The sequence below is a fragment of the Plecotus auritus genome (genome assembly GCF_963455305.1).
Source record: "Plecotus auritus genome assembly, chromosome: 3".
NCBI lineage: Eukaryota > Metazoa > Chordata > Mammalia > Chiroptera > Vespertilionidae > Plecotus > Plecotus auritus.
Window position 1 is genome coordinate 210,813,493 of NC_137772.1, and position 18,329 is coordinate 210,831,821.

An 18,329-nucleotide genomic window follows, 5' to 3' on the forward strand; every position below is an offset into this window, starting at 1 on the left:
AAGAAGAAAAAGGTGAAGATAAAAATTATGAACAACAAAATGACATCAAATACATACCTACCAAGTGAATCTAAAAATCAAGTGAATAAAAAATCTGAAGAACAGAATGGACTGGTGAATATAACAGAATCAGGGACATAGAAAGGGAGTGGACTGACAATTCTCAGGGGGAAGGGGGTGTGAGGGGTGTGGGAAGAGATTGGACAAAAATCTTACACCTATGGATGAAGACAGTGGCGGGGGGTAAGGGCATAGGGTAGGGTGGGGAATCAGGTGGAGGGGAGCTATGGGGAGAAAAAAAGAGGAACACCTGTAATAATCTGAACAATAAAGATTTATTTTTTTTAAAAAAGTAACAAATATTAAAAAAAAATTGTTCTTCTTTATTCCCCCCAGAGCTCCCCTCCACCCTGTTCCCACCCCACCCTCTGCCCTTACCCCACTCCCTGCTCCCACTGTCCTCATCCTTAGGTGTACGATTTTTGTCCAGTCTCTTCCCGCACCCCCCACACCCCTTTCCCCACGAGAATTGTCAGTCCACTCCCTTTCTTTGCCCCAGATTCTATTATATTCACCAGTTTATTCTGTTGATCAGATTTTTTTATTCACTTGATTTTTAGATTCACTTGTTGATAGATATGTATTTGTTGTTCATAATTTTTATCTTTACCTTTTTCTTCTTCTTCCTCTTCTTAAAGAATACCTTTCAGCATTTCATATAATACTGGTTTGGTGGTGATGAACTCCTCTAGCTTTTTCTTATCTGTGAAGCTCTTTATCTGCTCTTCAATTCTGAATGATAGCTTTGCTGGGTAGAGTAATCTTGGTTGTAGGTTCTTGCTATTCATCACTTAGAATATTTCTTGCCTCTCCCGTCTGACCTGCATAGTTTCTGTAGAGAAATCAGCTGACAGCCGTATGGGTGCTCCCTTATAGGTAACTAACTGTTTTTCTCTTGCTGCTTTTAATATTCTCTCTTTGTCTTTTGCTCTTGGAATTTTAATGATGATGTGTCTTGTTGTGGTCCTCTTTGGATTCCTTTTGTTTGGGGTTCTGTGTGCTTCCTGGACTTGTAAGTCTATTTCTTTCACCAGGTGGGGGAAGTTTTCTGTCATTATTTCTTCAAATAGGTTTTCAGTATCTTGCTCCCTCTCTTCTTCTGTCACCCCCCTAATTCTGATGTTGGTATGCTTGAAGTTGTCCCAGAGGCTCCTTATACTATCTTCATATTTTTGGATTATTTTTTCTTTTTGCTTTTCCAGTTGAGTGTTTTTCGCTTCTTTGTATTTCAAATCTTTGACTTGATTCTTGCGATCCTCTAGTCTGCTGTTAGATCCCTGTATACTATTTTTTATTTCAGCCAGTGTATGCTTAATTTCTAGTTGGTCCTTTTTCATATCCTCGAGGGTCTCACTAAATTTATCGGCCTTTTCTAGAAAATTTTTGAAAAACCTTATAACCGTGGTTTTGAACTCTATATCCAGTCGTTTGCTTTCCTCCATTTCTTTCATTTGTGATGTTTCTTTGTCTCCGCATTTTGGCTGCTTCCCTGAGTTGATAGAGTGGCTTTGTGTGCTAGGTGTCCTGTAGGGCCCAGTGGTTCAGCCTCCCCAGTTACCTGAGGTGGACACTCTTGGTGCACCCCTTTGTGGGCTGTGTGCACAGTCTTGTTGTAGTTAAGCCTTGATTGTTGTTGGTATCACTGGGAGGAAGTGACCTCCAGGCCAATTGACTGTGAGGATCAGCTGTGTCTACACTGGAGAACTTCTGTGCTGGAGACACCCTTATGAGACAAGACTTGCAGAAGCCTCTATGCTCAGCTTGGATGGGGCGGAGTCTCAGGGCAGAGCAGACAGCATTGGTTTCCCGTCAACCCTGCCCTAATAGGCCCCTGTGTCTCAGTGTCCTGTGGTAATCGCTGCTAGCACCTCTGAGAGAAAGCCATCCTCAAGTTCCGCCCGCTGCCAGACAGTCCAGTTTCTCCCCAAATGAGTCTGGGTCCCCAGATTCTCACCCAGAACTGGAGTTCAGTGCAGTTCGAAGTTGGAAGCTTTTGTCTCCCTCCCACTTGAGAAAGCAGGCCGCGTACTCAGTTGCCCACCCTCTCCGCGCTCGCACCACGGTACCTCTGCCTTCCGCAGTTCCTCTGAGTCTCAGTGTGCTTTTCTCTTTCCTGACAATCCAGTTTCACCCCATATGAGTCTGGGTCCCCAGAGTCTCGCCCAGAACTTGAGTTCAGCGCAGTCAGGAGCTTTTGGCTCCCCCCAGCTTGAGAAAGCCAGCCGTGCACTCAGTTTCCAGTCCTTTCCTCATGCATCTCAGTACCTCTGCCTCCTGCAGCTTCTCTGAGTCTCAGTGTGCTTTTCTCTTTCCTTATAGTTGTAGAATTTCCACTCAGCCAGCCTTCTTGTGGTTCTGGATGATGTCCGTTTTGTCTTTTAGTTGTTTTGAAATTGTTGTGCAAGGCAGCAGTTTAGGTGTTTACCGATGCCACCATCTTGGTTTCTCCTCTCTTATCTTTCTTTTAAATGTTTTTTACTGTTTCACTTCATTACTGCTGTGTATGTGCTCCATGTGAGTGACGTAGGTGCTTATGTAGATGGGTTCCGACTTACGGCGAAAATCGCGTTACGTCGCGCCATAGGAACGGATCTCCGACATAACCTGAGGACCTACTGTAGTGACCAAATCTTGGCATCTAACTACCATTTTCCACTAAAAGGAAGTAGAGCTTCTTGGAGAAATGGCTGGTTCCACATCTGGGACTGGAAATGTATATATGAGCTAAGCCTAGAATATCTTATTCTTCCAGAATGATGAAGTACTTGAAGAATGATGAGGATATGTCAAAGGACACAGATGGGCTCCCTTTGGCAAGATTAGGACTCATTTGAGCATCAGAACAAATAATGATAGTGATGGAGCATATAACACACTGAATAAAATAGGAAAACATGAGTCTACACAAATATATGTAAATAAATAAAACAAATGCAATATTTTATAAAAAATGGGATGTTAGTATAGTTTCAAAGTACATACCACAAGTGCTTATAACTTACAGAAGAGTAACTTTACAGTGGATAAGCCTGGGAGACACAAACTTAATCAAGTGATCAAGGTGAACATCATCAGGAATAAGACAAATCAAAACAACGTACCACCTGAGAGGATACAATAAAAAAAAAAATCTTCTACATCTTTCTGAAAAAGATGAAAATAGCCTGAATCCAATTATGAGGAAATATCAGACAAACCCAAATGGAGGGACATTCTATCAAGTAACTGACCTGTTATCTTCAAATGCGTCATGGTTTTAAAGTCTAGAAAAGACTGAGGAATTGTTCCAGGTCAAATGAGATGATAACTAGACACAATGTATGGTTCTGGATGGGATCATATTACCATAAAACATATTATTATGACAATTGGTGATATTTGAATCGGGTTATAGGATTCAATGCTAGTAACATGTCAAAGTTCAATATCTGAGTTTGATAGTTGTTTTCTGGTTAAGGATAAATGTCCACGTTCATAAGAAATAACATGCCAAAGAATTTGGAGCTGATGGGATCAGCAACTTACAAATAATACCAGGCAAAAAGGTCTTTATATTGTTTTCTAATTTTGCTGTAACTTTTTGATTGTTTCAAAATAATAATATTAAAACATGAAAATTACTGTGAGAAATGTAGAAGATAATTTAGAAGCAGATGAGAGTGCCAGCAAGGGAGCCATTATGGAAGCTATTTCAATAACCAAGTCAAGAACAGGTGAATTAAGACATTTGCAGTGGGAACAAAGAAAAGAGGAAAGCTTTGGCAGGTATTAAGGAAACAGAACTGAGATGGTTTGGTTTGCTCTTTAGATAGGGAGAGAAGAAAAGGGAAGGCTCTAGGGCAACTCAAATTTCTGGTTTGGAAAACCGATTAGATGATAGTACCATTAATATAAGGAAAACAGAGATTTTTTGGAGTAAGTAAGCTGATGTAATGGCAAATAAGTATAGTGAGCCTTATTATCCAAACACTCTAGGCTACTTGACCAAATAAAGTATACTAGGTATTTTATTATCATGTTAAGCTGAATTTGTACTCTCTGAACTCATGTTTCCACAAGAAAGGTAATTCCATTAGAGTAACATTCTTGGCCTATTCTCCCTTCACTCATATATCCCCATGGAGTGAGAATTGTTCAGCTGCAAAATGTCTTTGGGAAAGAACTAAACATTCCAGGCTCTGCTCCTTCTGGGTTTTTCCTCTTCAGAGCCAACATGTCAGCATAATCTATACATTCCTGCTCTTCTGTATCAAAACCACCTTGTAGATGGCTGTGATGTATGTTTAATTCAGGGGCAAAGTTACAGCAAGCACATTTAGCCACATATCCAGAATCATATTGTCCAATCAGTTCTACAGTAACAATAAAAATTATGACATTTTATTTTAATTTGTCTAACTTCTATATCATATCTCTCAACTGGTTCTGAATCTAGGAGAGAAAGAAAACAGTGTAGCTAATTTGTATACCAAACTCAAACAATTATGTAAACTTTTTTATTGTTCATAGTGACTAATACAGTGCTTGAAACAAACTTATTGAGTTGAATTCAATCAATGTAAAATATAATGATGCTAAATAATACTGTATTATAGTGAAAAATATAGGCCCTTCTAATTACTTGTTTTTCAGTTTTAGGGATTTAACACCATTGATTCAAAACTTGTTTTTCAACAGGGTACAGTATACTTATTTTACTTTTCTTCATACATACAATAGAAATTATAATGGCCCTATTATCTGATAATGATTGCTCAGAGAATTAAGTAAGTAATATATAGATAGCATTCTGTAACAGACTAAATGAATGACTCAGATTTATTGCTTAGTCATCATGTCCCCTTTCTCAACAGTGTAAATTTGTGCAGAATGAGTGGAAAAACCAAACCAGAATGGAATTGCTAGGGTCAGCTATAAAGAAGAATATCAAGTGACCTATATCATGTTTCCCAAATTGTGTGTTGTCGATCACTAGTTGTGAAAAATAATAATGGGTTTCCAAGGGTGGAAGTGGAGGAAGGCTATGAAAAATCCTTCAGGGCAGAAAAGTGTTTAACTCTGTAATTCCCTAATAGATTTGACCACTGGAACATTTTTTTACTCCAGAAACACCACTCAGAATGAGTACTTCACAGATATTGAGACATTCTGATTGAAGGGAACAAGGTAGAATATGTGGTTGGGACTTCTTGATTTATTAGAATACCCTATGGTGAATTTGGCACAGCATTAAGTAAAAAAAAAAAAAAAAAAAAAAAAAAAAAAAAACTATAAAAACCTTGCTCATTCTATTGTGCTCCCTGGAAAGTGTATATACCACTTTTTCTACCTAATTTCTATTCAAATATAAAGCTCCATTTGTGTACCCTCTTCCTAGAATAGCTTTCCCTGGCTTTTACCCAACCATACTTGGTTAATTAAAATTATACTTACTGAGCACCTATTATGTACTAGGTGCTGTTCTAGGTACTAGGATTGAGCATATAATAATCATGATAGTACATTGTTCTTATTCTTATGGAACATCCATTCGAGTGGGAAAGACACTGACCAACACATAAATGCTAAGTCAGGTTTAAAATATGTTACAAAGGAAAAACTAGCATAAAGGAGCTAGAACATGAAGTTGAGGCTACTTTATATTCAGTAGTCAGAGAAGGCCTCCTCATAGTGGCATCTGAATATGACCTGAAGGAAGAAAGATAATGAGCCACATAAGTCAGTGGGAGAAGGGCATTCCAGACAAGTCCATGATGAGTATAAAAAACATAAGGCAGGAACTGTCTGGCTTATCTGAGGCAGCGTAGAAAAGATGGCATGGCTGGAGTAAAGTGAGCTAGGTGGAGACTGACAGGAGATCGATGAAGAGGTTAAAGAGAGAGTCAAATTACATAAGGTGATGGATGATTTTAGTCTGAGTGAGATGGGAAGACATTGGAAGTTTAGCAGATGAATAACATGATCTGATTTATGTAAGTCCACCTGCCAATTTGTAAAAGAATAATAAGGGCACAACAGTCATTGCCAGGAAACAGAGTGAGAGGCTATTTCAAAAGTCCAGGCAAAAGTATTAATGGTTTATACAATAGTGGCAGATTCAAGATATATTTTGAAAAGGAAACTAGAGGAACAATTTTTAAACTTTTTTTTTTAATCTCAGGACCATTTCATACCCTTAAAAATTACTGGAAACCCTAAAGAGTTTTCGTACATGGGGGGTAATATCTATAACTATTTAGTATATTAAAACTGAGATACTTTTAAAACATAGGAATCCAAATGCACATTTCATTAGCCATCAGAGCTATGATGTCACTGAACATCATCATACAATAATGGAAAACTCCATCAAGTACTTGTACAAATAAGAGTGGAAAGGGAAAAATATGTTCGTATAATTATGAACAGTTTTGACCTCACAGACCTCCTGAAAGGGTCTTTGAGACTGCCAAGGGGTCCTGAACCATAGTTAAGAATTGTCGGCCTAGAAGGTTTTCTGATGGATCGGATGTGACAGTGTGAGAAAAAGAAAAGAATCAAGAATGGGATCAAATTCTTTACCCTGTGCTGCCATGAACTGAAATGCAAAATTTAGTGCCACACATGTTAAGCTTAAAATGCTTTTTAGACATTTACTTGAGATTTAGGGTAGCTGGCTGGATCTGAGTCTGAGTTCAGGGAAGTGGTCAGGGCTGGAGATAGAAGTTTAGGAGTCATCAGCATATAGATAGCATTTAAAGCCCTGGAACGGGATTCGAATACACAGGGAATGAAAGTAGATTGAGAGAAATCTGAGGATAATCCCTGGGATTATTCATTCAATCAATGAATTCCATCAGTGAAAATCTAAATGTTATCTCTTTAAAACACAGTCTCCCTCAGTCGATTAAAGGTTCTTTGAGATCATTTTTATATGTAAGTATCCTTTTATGATGCCCAGCATCCAATAAGCACTCAACTCTGTTTACTGAATGAATAAATAAATAAAGTAACAATGTGCTCTGTGGTACATTCATAGCTAAATTCCATCATTTTAGAACAGGCAAGAGTAGGAAGTTGAAGTGATCAACTTCAGATTCATACATTAGGTCTACTATTCATCACTCGGTCAAACAGGTTCCTCTGAATTGAGAGGCAGAGGTAACTGCAGGCCTTTAACTTTACCCAGGGCAAGTCAATACAAGGGATGAGATTAGGTTTCAAATTCTAGTTCCCACTGAAGACATTTAAAACAATAATGCCAACTCTACTTTCTAGACATTTTATTTTTTAAGGAAATTTTTCCCAGAGAAATTTCCATCTATGCATTCTTATTCAGACTGCCTAGAAATGCTCTCAGGAGAAAGACATGCCAGAGAATGGCACCCACTGAGATTTTTATGTATGCGGAAGAAAAAAACCTGAGTAACCACACACACACACAAAAACACCCATTTAATAAAGTCTGCTGCTGTTAATAGCAACGTGGGCACAAAATTCAGAGAATCAGATTTTATGCTTAGAAAAGGAGATGAATTTTTTTTTACATGTAGAAAGGGTCAGTAATAAATCATTCCCCATTTTCATCGTGGATAAATCCAGCCAGAGTTTCATAAAAAAAAAAATGAGGATGTACTAAAAAATTAGTACATAATAGGTGCTCAATAAGTATAATTTTGTAATATTCTACTGGCGTATGATTGGCATGGCATCTATAAAGAATGATGATGATTTTATTCATTAATGGAAGATACAGCTTGTAGTGGGTGCTTTTTAGATTCTGGATTTTCCCTTCAGCCTGACCAAATTCTGTGTCCTTCTTTATTGGCTTCTCTCACATCCCAGATTTCAGTTCATATCTCCACGGCTCTCGTATGCAGACACCTCTATGGGATGAAATGCTGGAGGTTGGGATTACCTCCTAATTAGCCAGCATCATTCTGGGTAGATTTGAATGACTTAAGGAACTTAAAAGGCTCCCAAACACATTTCCTAAAAGCTGAAGTTGCTATCATCAGAGCCACTGTGGATGAGACAGCAAGAGTGAGAAGAGTGTCTCTCAAAGGTAATATTTCAAATGTGGGCAAACACCACTTTTAAATCACTGTAACAGCAAGTAGGGCTGCTACAGGGCCTTACAATTTACACAGCACCATGCACATTTTATCTGATCTGAGCTTTACTGCATCCCTGAGAAGGAGGCAAGGCAAATACCATCCTCACGTTGCTGACAAGTTGAAGGGTCAGGAAGGTTACACAGAGGATGACAAGCATGATTAGAGATGAATTCCTAGAAAAGAGCAGCTCTAAGGATTTAAAAAAATACTTGTCTTCAGAGATACTGATTTAATTAGTCTTCGGTAGGGCCCAGGCATTTTTTTTTTAATCTTCCCAGGAAATTCTAATTTGTTGAGGACTACTGATTAATTGTTGGGGCCATTGACTTCTTAATATCATCTTCTTTTCCAATTGTTCTTTGTTTCACCTAAGATTATTTTCTATTATTTTATTATCTCTCTGTGTTCAGCATTCACTTCTACTTGGCTTTGGTTGAAGGATTCCACATTACTGAACAGAGTCTTTGGTTTCCTCCGTTAGGTTACAAACTATAGCCATCTAAGTGTCTGCTCTTCTTCCTTTTTCCAACGTATTATTCTCCTCTCAGACTTCATCATCCCTTTGGAATACAATGTTCCATCTTAATGATTTTCTCCCCGAGGAGCTAATTAACATGAACAGATTACTGGAGTTAGGAGACCAGAGTTCTTCCAGTCAGTGGCTCTGTAAGACTGGGAAAATTATTCAACCTCTTTAAGTCTCAAACCCAATCATTAAAATAAAGAAAAAAATACTTACCTTGTAGGGTTTTTTAAAGGGTGGGAGTGGAGTGGAAGGGGTCAATGGGGGAAAAGTGTGTGTGTGTGTGTGTGGGGCAACTGTAATACTTTCAACAATAAAGATAAATAAAAACAAAAAAGAAATAAATGAAACACATGCTCAATAATAGAAATAAATGGCTCAATACACTAAGAGAAAAATATTTTTTAAAGATTATCTTTTAAAAGGTCTTTTTATTTCTTATCTATTTTTTGCTTCAACCCAATACAATATTCTGTACTCTGAGTTATATGACTCTGTTTTTTACCCACTCTCATTTCTAATTTTAAAATTTAGCGTATATATTCTATAACCCCGCAGTGCCCAGTAAAATAGTATTCTAGGTTTGGCAAGAATTTTATATACCACAAGTTCTAAACTCTTAATAATGGAAGGAGAGATGGTATGGATTATTATTAAATTACCTTATTATTAGCTCATTAAGCACCCAAAAAAGTCCAAAAGAATATCTAAAATATTGATTTCCTTCGGGTTGCCACCTGATTTAAACAGAAACCATCGTGGGTAGAAATTCAGGAGCAGCTCATCTTTCTTCAAATTATCTGCCTTAGTCTCTTGAGAGACCTGGGACCTTGACTTTTATCTTTCTTTCCTTACCCCTATGGCCTCTGTGTGCTTCTTTTTGTAAGATCCCTCCATAGGTGTGAAAAAGTGTAGCCTTCTCACTTCATTGTGTCAGATTCTACTATGGATGGGGTTTAAAGTATGTGGTGGGATCTGTACCAGAAATAGCCTCAAGATAATCAAATTTCCAAATTTTCCAGGTTGACTTTCTGTTAATATCCACCTATGTTCATTAAAATGTTATTATCAAATTCAATATTAAGCACCTAATAGGATGATTCATCTGTGATATTGCACCAAAATTGTCTTTGTGGTTTTTTTTTCTGCCTCCACCTTGAGTCACTTCTCAAACATCCCCACGTCATGAAAAAGGAGGAGTAGAAAAATCCATCCAGCTAAAACAACCACCAAGGTTGCAGCCCCAAAATCCAAGGCTTCAATAGCCAATTCCTTATCCAAACACTCCAGTAATGCCAGTGTTTGAACTTCGGAGCTAATTAGATTTAGTCACTCCTCCTATTACAAATTTAACATTTCAGTCCTCATCATTCATGTCTCTCCCATCAACTTTTAATCTCTTCTTTGCCATTCTTTACAACCAGATTTAATTTCATGCATCCTGACATTAACACACCACACACACACACACAAAATTGTTTCTTAAATTCTGTCCTTCCTTCAACACCCATCATACTTTCCTTTTACCACCAAATTATTCAAAAGCTTAATCTACAACCAGTGCATTGCTATTCTTCAACTCTTCAACTCTGCAATTTAGCTTCTACCTTCTCCACTTCAATTAAATTGCTTTCTTGAAGGTGTTTGTCCTCATAATCACCAAACAAGGTGACATTTTGAGCTTCCTTCTGCTTTGCATCCCAACAAATTTTGATAATGTTAACTAATCTCTTCTTCAAATTTTTTTCTCTATTCATATTTAGGATATTATTTTATCTTTCTTGTTTTTATCTCTCAATGCTCCTTCTCTCTCTCCATTTGTTAAGGCCTTCTTTCTAAAACATATGTAAAGAAATTACTTAAATGTACTGATTTCCAATTTCTTCATCTATAAAATGAAGATAATATCCATTCCAAAAAGAACCAGGAAAATTAAATTGTATTTTATATTTAACAAATATTATTTATACTCTTAAGAGTGAACATTTCCAGCATTCTGTCTTTGATACTATCTCCCTTCACCATCTAATTCTATAACTGACTGTAAAATCTTTACCTTAAGCTTTTACCTCTCACCAGAGCTCCACATCAATATTTCTAATTTGTAATATCATGCCACACACTCAGTAAGTTTACAAAACAAAATTTATCATGCTACCCTCTTCCTCATCAAAATAAATTCTGCTCAGGTCTTTCCTATTTTTATTAAGATCATTTCAAAATCCCAGCCAACCAGGACCAGATCATTAGTCATCTTTGACTCGCTTAGATTTAATCCATCTCTTTTCATACTAATGCTTTATCCAAAGTGTCTCTTGAACATCATAACCAAGTCAACTTATCCCAGAAATACAAAGTTGGATTAACATTAAAAAATAAAACAATGTAGCCCTAGCCCGGTGGCTCAGTTAGTTGAGTGTCATCCCATACATCAAAAGGCTGAGGGTTCAATTCCCAGTCAGGGCACATACCTAGGTCAAGGGTTCTATCCCCAGTCGAGGTGTGCACAGGAGGTAACCAATCAATGTTTCTCTCCCTCTCTCTCTCTCTCTCTCTCTGTTCCTCTCTTTCTAAAAATCAATGGAAACAACATATCCTCAGGTGAGGATTAAAAAATAATTAAAATATAAAAAATGAAACAATATAATTTATCACATCAACAGAACAAAGGAGGAAAAAATATATGATCATCTAAATATATACAGAAAAAAATGGAAAATGTCAACACCCTTTTATTCTAAAAACTCTCAGCAAATTAGGAGTAGAAGAGTTTATATAATAAACATAGGTTATATTATATTTAATGCTGAAATACTGAATGCTTTCCCTTAAAGATAACAAACAGGAAAGGATTTTTGGTTTTACCAGTTCCGTGCACAATTGCCCTGCAGTCACAGTAGTATTATATTATTAATAATAATAATAGACATAAAGACTAGAAAAAAAAGAAACAAAACCATCATTATTCTTAGAGGACAGAAGAAAACCATTAAAAATTATTTTTAAAAGGAACTACTATAACTTTCCCATAAGTTTATCCAGGTGGCAGGACACAGGATAATGGAAAACTCAACAGCATTTCTATATACCAACAATGAACAATTGGAAAGTGAAAGTAATAAACAATACTAAAGCACTAAGTCAACTCAATGAGAAAACTCATTTTCCATGTAGAAAAAAAAAATGAATCTCAACTCTTACCTCGCAACCTACAAAAACAATTTGAGATAGATCATAAAACTAAATATAAAAGCCAGAACCAGAAAGCATCTAGAAAAAAAATATGAGAGCACATATTCACAACCTGAGCAAAACACAAAATGCACAAACCATGAAAGAAAAAATTTATAAACTGGATCTCACCAAAATTAAAATATTCTGTTCATCAAAAGTCATCATTTTAAAAATGTGGGTAAATCATCCTGATAGAGAAGCTCAGCCTAGTAGGTTAATATACTGGAGGAAAACATAGAGAAACCAGTAGTATATAAATATTTCAGTCTCTATGAGTTGAAAATAGAATGTTTCACAATCTGAAAAATTTTATGACATGAAAGAGTCCAAAGAAGCAGAGGTAAAAAGGTCAAACATGGGATGCAGAACTAATAGCTGTGACTTAGTGAGTTAGTAAATATTCCACGCCTGGCCAGTGTGACTCAGTAGTTGAGGTCGACCCATGAACCACATGGTCATGGTTTGATTCCCAGTCAGGGTACATGGCCGGGTTGCAGGCTTGATCCCCAGTAGGGGGCGTGCATGAGGCAGCCAGTCAATGATTCTCATCATTGATATTTATATCTCTCTTTTCCTTCCTCTCTGAAATCAATAAAAACACATTTAAAAAATAAATAAGTATTCCAAGTAAAATCAAACAACAAAACACTGCAAAATCTGTGGCTTCTAAATAATTAACAGTAATTCCAAACATGCAATGTATAATCAGCCCTACCACAAATTGAATGCAATGAGTCCTTGTTTACAATAGATATTCTCATGTATAGGTAGAGTTATGGAAAGTAGACTAGATAAAGGCATACAAAAAAAAAAAAAAGAGAAGGGGAAGTAACTAAACTTGCTCTATCTAAGTAGTATATATTTGCAGCGAATAAAAATTATGTTTTTATCCCTCATCAATTCTATATCATTCTCACAATAAAAATGAACACATGTGCCAATGCCCAGTCAAAGAAATGCAAATTCATGAACATAGATAGTTTTAAGAGTGAAATGATCTTTTCAACCATGTTATTAATTTCTAATTAGTAAATTTTAAAAGTGTTTTAATACCCACAAGTCAATCTAACTTCACATTTCTTGCATTTCCAGCCAGAAAGCCAGAATTAGCAAACACTTTAGAGGATTAAACTTGTGATCAAAATATAGGCTCTTATATAATCTAACAACAATTACCTTTTCTTTAGAACAGATCTCAACCACTCTCCATCCCTCACACACCTGTGACTTGTCAGAACACACAGGGAGTCCCCCACCCACACTCCCTAGTCTCCAAACCCTTTCCTGAAATCATGTGTCCTACCCTGATTCTCCCTCATAATTATTTCCACTAAAATTTTCTATTCCCTGCTCTCTACAGTGAATGAGGCGCCCCAGGAGATCAGACATCATGAGGAGAAATAAGCAATCCGCCAAAGTCTCTGCGGTAAAAAGAAAATTGATGTTATATTCTTTCCCAATTACACACCTTAGCAATCTTGTTCCATTACATACATACTTATAGGCTGCATTGGTTCTAAGTTAAATAGCATAATCCTTAGTTTCCTGACTTTTTTACTTTATTTCTTTCCTCCTTAAATCATCACTATGACAGCTAAGAAAGGAAGCTGGAGTTAGTTAGCTTCATAGACATTTACTAGTAATAATGAACCGAGGAATAGAGTCAAGTTGGAATTTCTGGCTTTAACACTACCTCTCATTTTCTTCAAAGTTTACCAAAATAAACACAGCTAAAGTAAAGTAGAATATGTAAGGAAGGATTTATGGATTAAGTTTCCTTAGGGTTGCATAGACTTCAGATATGTAGAAAGAAATCTGTTTTTCATTCATTGAATGACCACATGCATTTACATTAGAGAATTTACGTTGGTATAAAAGTAAATATGTTTATTAATGGATCTTATTAATTTACATATAGGACAATCTCCTACCTAAGTAATTTTAAAAATGCTGGAAATGTTATGGCTTCACAGTAACACCAGAAACAGCTTCATATAATGAGAGAACCAATGATAGTTAATGTGGCATTTAGCATCTAAATAGGGGTTTAATGAGGTTATTTCTTGAAGCAAATGAACGAGATGACATTTCCCTGAAGAGGAAGAAAGGGTTTTTGAAGACATTTTTCTCCTCTGCACATTGGGACTCTGTGTAAAATGTGACTGTGCCTAACTGACCCCGAACCTATAAGTTCCTCATAAAGATGTCATGTTGTACAACCTCGTGAGGATTTTTCTAATCTCTGAACAGGACCGGAAGAGACAACTATTATACGAAAGAAATCAAAAGTACTGCAAATTAGTTGCACAACTTAGCCCCTTTGGAGTGCCAACATCCTTACCCAAAACACCAGAATATCCATTCTTTTAGAGTTAATGAAGGTTAAAGAAAACAATTTATATGAAAGTGTCCAAAAAAAAAAGTAAGAAAAAAAAAGAAAATGTTCTATACAATGAGGTGGATATGTAAGGTTTAAATGCCATTTTAAGAAAATTTTGGCCTTTGCGACAGTATGGATGACCTGGAGAACATTATGCTAAGTGAAATAAGCCAGTCAGAGAAAGACAAGTACCATATGGTTTCACTTACATGTGGAATTTAATGAACAAACTGAACTATGAAGCAAAATAGAGATAGACTCATAGATAGAGAGCAGGCCGACAGCTCAAGGATGGGAGTGTGAGGAGGGGGAAATGAGCAAAAAATCAAAATAAAAGAGAGAGAACTCATGGACATGGACTACAGTGTGGTGATGGTGGGGGTGGAGGGGGAATAAGTGGAGGTGGTAAAGGGCATAGAGGGGATAAAAGGTGATGAGAAAAATAAAATTTTAAAAATTTTACAAAGGAAATTAATGAACTAAACTGCACATGAATGTGGGTGAATATTCATAACATAATATTGAGAGTAAGAGGCTAATTCCAGGTAAATAAATAAATTCCGTTTTATTAATGAGGATGATGATTATAATAAGAATCATCCTAAACAAATTATATGGAAGAAGATAAGATATTAAGGAAATCATGGCTCATTCACAGCAAAACAGTCTTAAAAGGCACATCTGTCTTACAAATTAGCTCCAAGGACTTGTTCACACTATGTACTTGAGTAGATGGTGAATGGCATTGACTGGATCCACAGTCCCCCTTGCTTGGATTTTATGAGGCCCATTCAGAACGAGCCAGGTTGAGAACAAGACCACGTCCAGGTTCTGAGTTCTTCTGTTGGCAAAAATATAATGCTAACAGCTTTGTAAGTGCTATTTTCAATGAAATATCACAGAACAGCTTGTCCCAGTGATATTTCTAAAGCTTGCCTGCAAACCGCCTACCGGGAAACCCAACTGAAAGAGAAGAAAGAGGGAAGCGAAAGAAAGCCACACAGACAAATGACAGGCGTGGGGGAAAAGAACAAAGGGTAAAGGGAGCTCGGCTAGGCGAAAGTGAGCACTGAAGGGAAGTAAGGAGCAACGGGATGTACAATATCAAACACAGGCAAACTCAGAGACCTTAGGAATAGAGGATGTAAAGAAAACATATAGAAACAACTGGGGCTGGCGGATAGGGAAGCGATTGCAAGTGAAGCAGCATGTTCAGAGAAATGAAGACAAAAGGAGCGGGAGACACCCAAGGGAAAAAAAAGTAACAACTTAATCATCGGACTATAATTATTAAAATGCTGTGAAAGCAGGAGGATGTGAAATAGCATGTTTCCTAAGCTTCATTTGTTGTTGTTTTCTATAATAAACAAATTCCTTTTTCTAAAAGTTGATATCGATTTCAGCGTCTACCATCAACTCCAAGGGAAGAAAATATCCCATTCCAAGTCCCTTCTTTTAATCTAAAAACCGATGTACATATCATAACATAGGCCAGGCAGTGCAATGTCAGTTTTGCATGCACTGATTCAGAAACAACATACATTATGGTGCAGTTCATGTCATTCTGGGCACTTACCTGGGGTCGAATAACTTTTACAATATTTTTGAGGGCAGTGTCGGGGGATGGAGGTGAGCAGTCAGGTGTTGGGCCTGTAGAGCTGTTTCTATGGTTACTAGTTCCTGGAGCAGTAATTGCTACCTCAGAGGCATTATCTGTGAATAAAAATAGAACTGCCATGAACCTAATCACTCAGTTTACCTTTTGAGACTGCAAATTAGTTTAATGAACAGGAATTGAGATTTCAACTTAAAACTATCAATTACAAGATCATACTGAGGAATATGCTCAGCAGCATGTTTTAAAGATAATGTTTATTGAATGCGTTGTTCTCTTTTAGAATAATATCACCCCCTGTGGTATTATCCCAAGAAAGAAGAGTATTATTATTCAGTTAATAATGATAGATTACCCAGCATAGCTGTGAAGACTACTACGATTATATGAATGACTAAAACTGTACCTTAATTTTAAAAAGAACATGATCTTTTTAATATATTATAGGCCTAAGTTTTCTTCATAATCTTTCAAATGGGTATTGATCTTTATTAAAGCTGATGTTTCAAAGCTCCAATTCATAAAACCCCAATTCAAACCTCCCCAAAGCATTTCTCTCTCAGAAATCCTTCAAGCTATAGAAAAATACCCCAGGGAATTAACCTGGATGAGAAACTGACATTTGTATAAAACAGTTTTATAATAAAAACTATTGCCGAAACCGGTTTGGCTCGGTGGATAGAGCGTCGGCCTGCGGACTGAAAGGTCCCGGGTTCGATTCCGGTCAAGGCCATGTACCTTGGTTGCGGGCACATCCCCAGTGGGAGGTGTGCAGGAGGCAGCTGATTGATGTTTCTCTCTCATCGATGTTTCTAGCTCTCTATCCCTCTCCCTTCCTCTCTGTGAAATATCAATAAAATATTTAAAAAAAAAAAAAACTATTATCCCACAGATAAATATATCCTCCTATATGGTCAAAACTAAATGAATGAAATTTCAAAAATCTAAATAAGTCTTTCCTAATGGTAACTGTTTGGGGGGTGGGGTGGAAGGATAAAGAAAGTAATGTCTTCAAAATCAGCAGCACATGAAACATTTTCTTCTTAAGTTTATATAAAAACAAAATAACATCAACGATGCCATTTGGAATGTTTAAAATACTTGGGAAAGGATGACAAATGTTTTATAAATAACTTCTGCTAGCACAAAGAGAAGTTACATTATTTTAACAACAATTTGGCAATCCTCTATGGCTTTTTATGGAAATGATTGCAAGTTCATATCTGCAAAAAAAAAATACTTCCCTGTTATAATTTTAATTAGTTTCCAATAATGTTCTGTCCTAGACAGCTAGCTGAATTGATGCAAAATAGACTGAGACTGTGAATTGTTTATAGACCAGCAAATCTCTCTGTTCCATAGCTACTGTCTACAATCCCAACTGAAAAGCAATAAGTTATGAAGGCATCTCTTGCTCATAATAAGTGAGTATATAAAAACTCTACCCCCCACATAAAAATATAATTCAGTCTTCTGGTGAATCTAGACATAGGTTTATGAAAAATACAAGTGTGGCACATTGAATTAAACAGATCCATCACTAAATATGCCTTTAAAATGTCCAGAGCTCTCTCTTGACTTCAGTTTAATGGATCAGGTGGGAATTAGCATCTCAAGAACAGGCAGGTTTGTGTGGGTGGTCTTCTGAGTAGAACAGAATAGTATGAGTCAATATTGAAAGAGACAAAACATCAATCAGCAAGAGGATGACAAAGATGCCCTGCTTCTCTCCAATTTGTCCTTCCTTCTTTCATTCATTCAACCATACATCCAAAAACTTTTATTTGGGGGCAAGAATGTCAGTTATTATGTTCCTTCTAAGGATAAATCTCTAGTCAGGGGTAATGGGTAGGGAGGGATAAACAGGTGGAGAAGAGAGGATTTTTAGGACAGTAAAACTGCTCTGTATGATTCTATAATGGTGGGTGCCTGACATTTTAATTTGTCTAAACCCATTAGACTATACACCACGAAGAGTGAACCCTAATGTAAACTATGGACTTTGGTGATAATGATGTTTCCATGTAGGGTTGTTGATTGTAGCAAATGTACCCCCTCTCTGGTGGGGGGTGTTGATTGGTGGGGGAGGCTGTGTCCATGTAGAGGCAGAGTGTAAATGAGAACTCTGTATTTCTACTAAATTTTGCTGTGAATCTAAAACTGCTCTAAAAATAATGTCTTAAAATATTTTTTAAAAAAATATCTGCCCTTCCCCTAGCAGGTTTGGATCATTGGATAGAACATTGGCCTGCGGACTGAAGGGTCCCAGGTTTGACCTTGGTTGTAGGCTCCTCCCCAGCCCGGGCCCTGCTTGGGGCTCATGCAGGAGGCAACCAATCGATGTGTTTCTCTCACATTGATATTTCTCTCTGTCTTTCCCTCTCTCTTCCACTCTCTAAAAATAAGTGGAAAAATATCCTC

At 36.9% G+C, this 18,329-nt stretch overlaps 1 protein-coding gene across 8 annotated transcripts in view; it reads right to left on the bottom strand.

The window, feature by feature from the left end:
- ANKS1B (ankyrin repeat and sterile alpha motif domain containing 1B) overlaps positions 1 to 18,329 on the bottom strand; it is an 827,678-nt gene that overhangs the window by 532,796 nt on the left and 276,553 nt on the right. For all 8 annotated transcript variants that reach the window (XM_080658528.1, XM_080658529.1, XM_080658532.1 and 5 more), the window contains exon 11: positions 15,870 to 16,006. In XM_080658528.1, the coding sequence (XP_080514654.1) occupies positions 15,870 to 16,006 (137 nt within the window). The remainder of the gene's footprint in view (positions 1 to 15,869; positions 16,007 to 18,329) is intronic.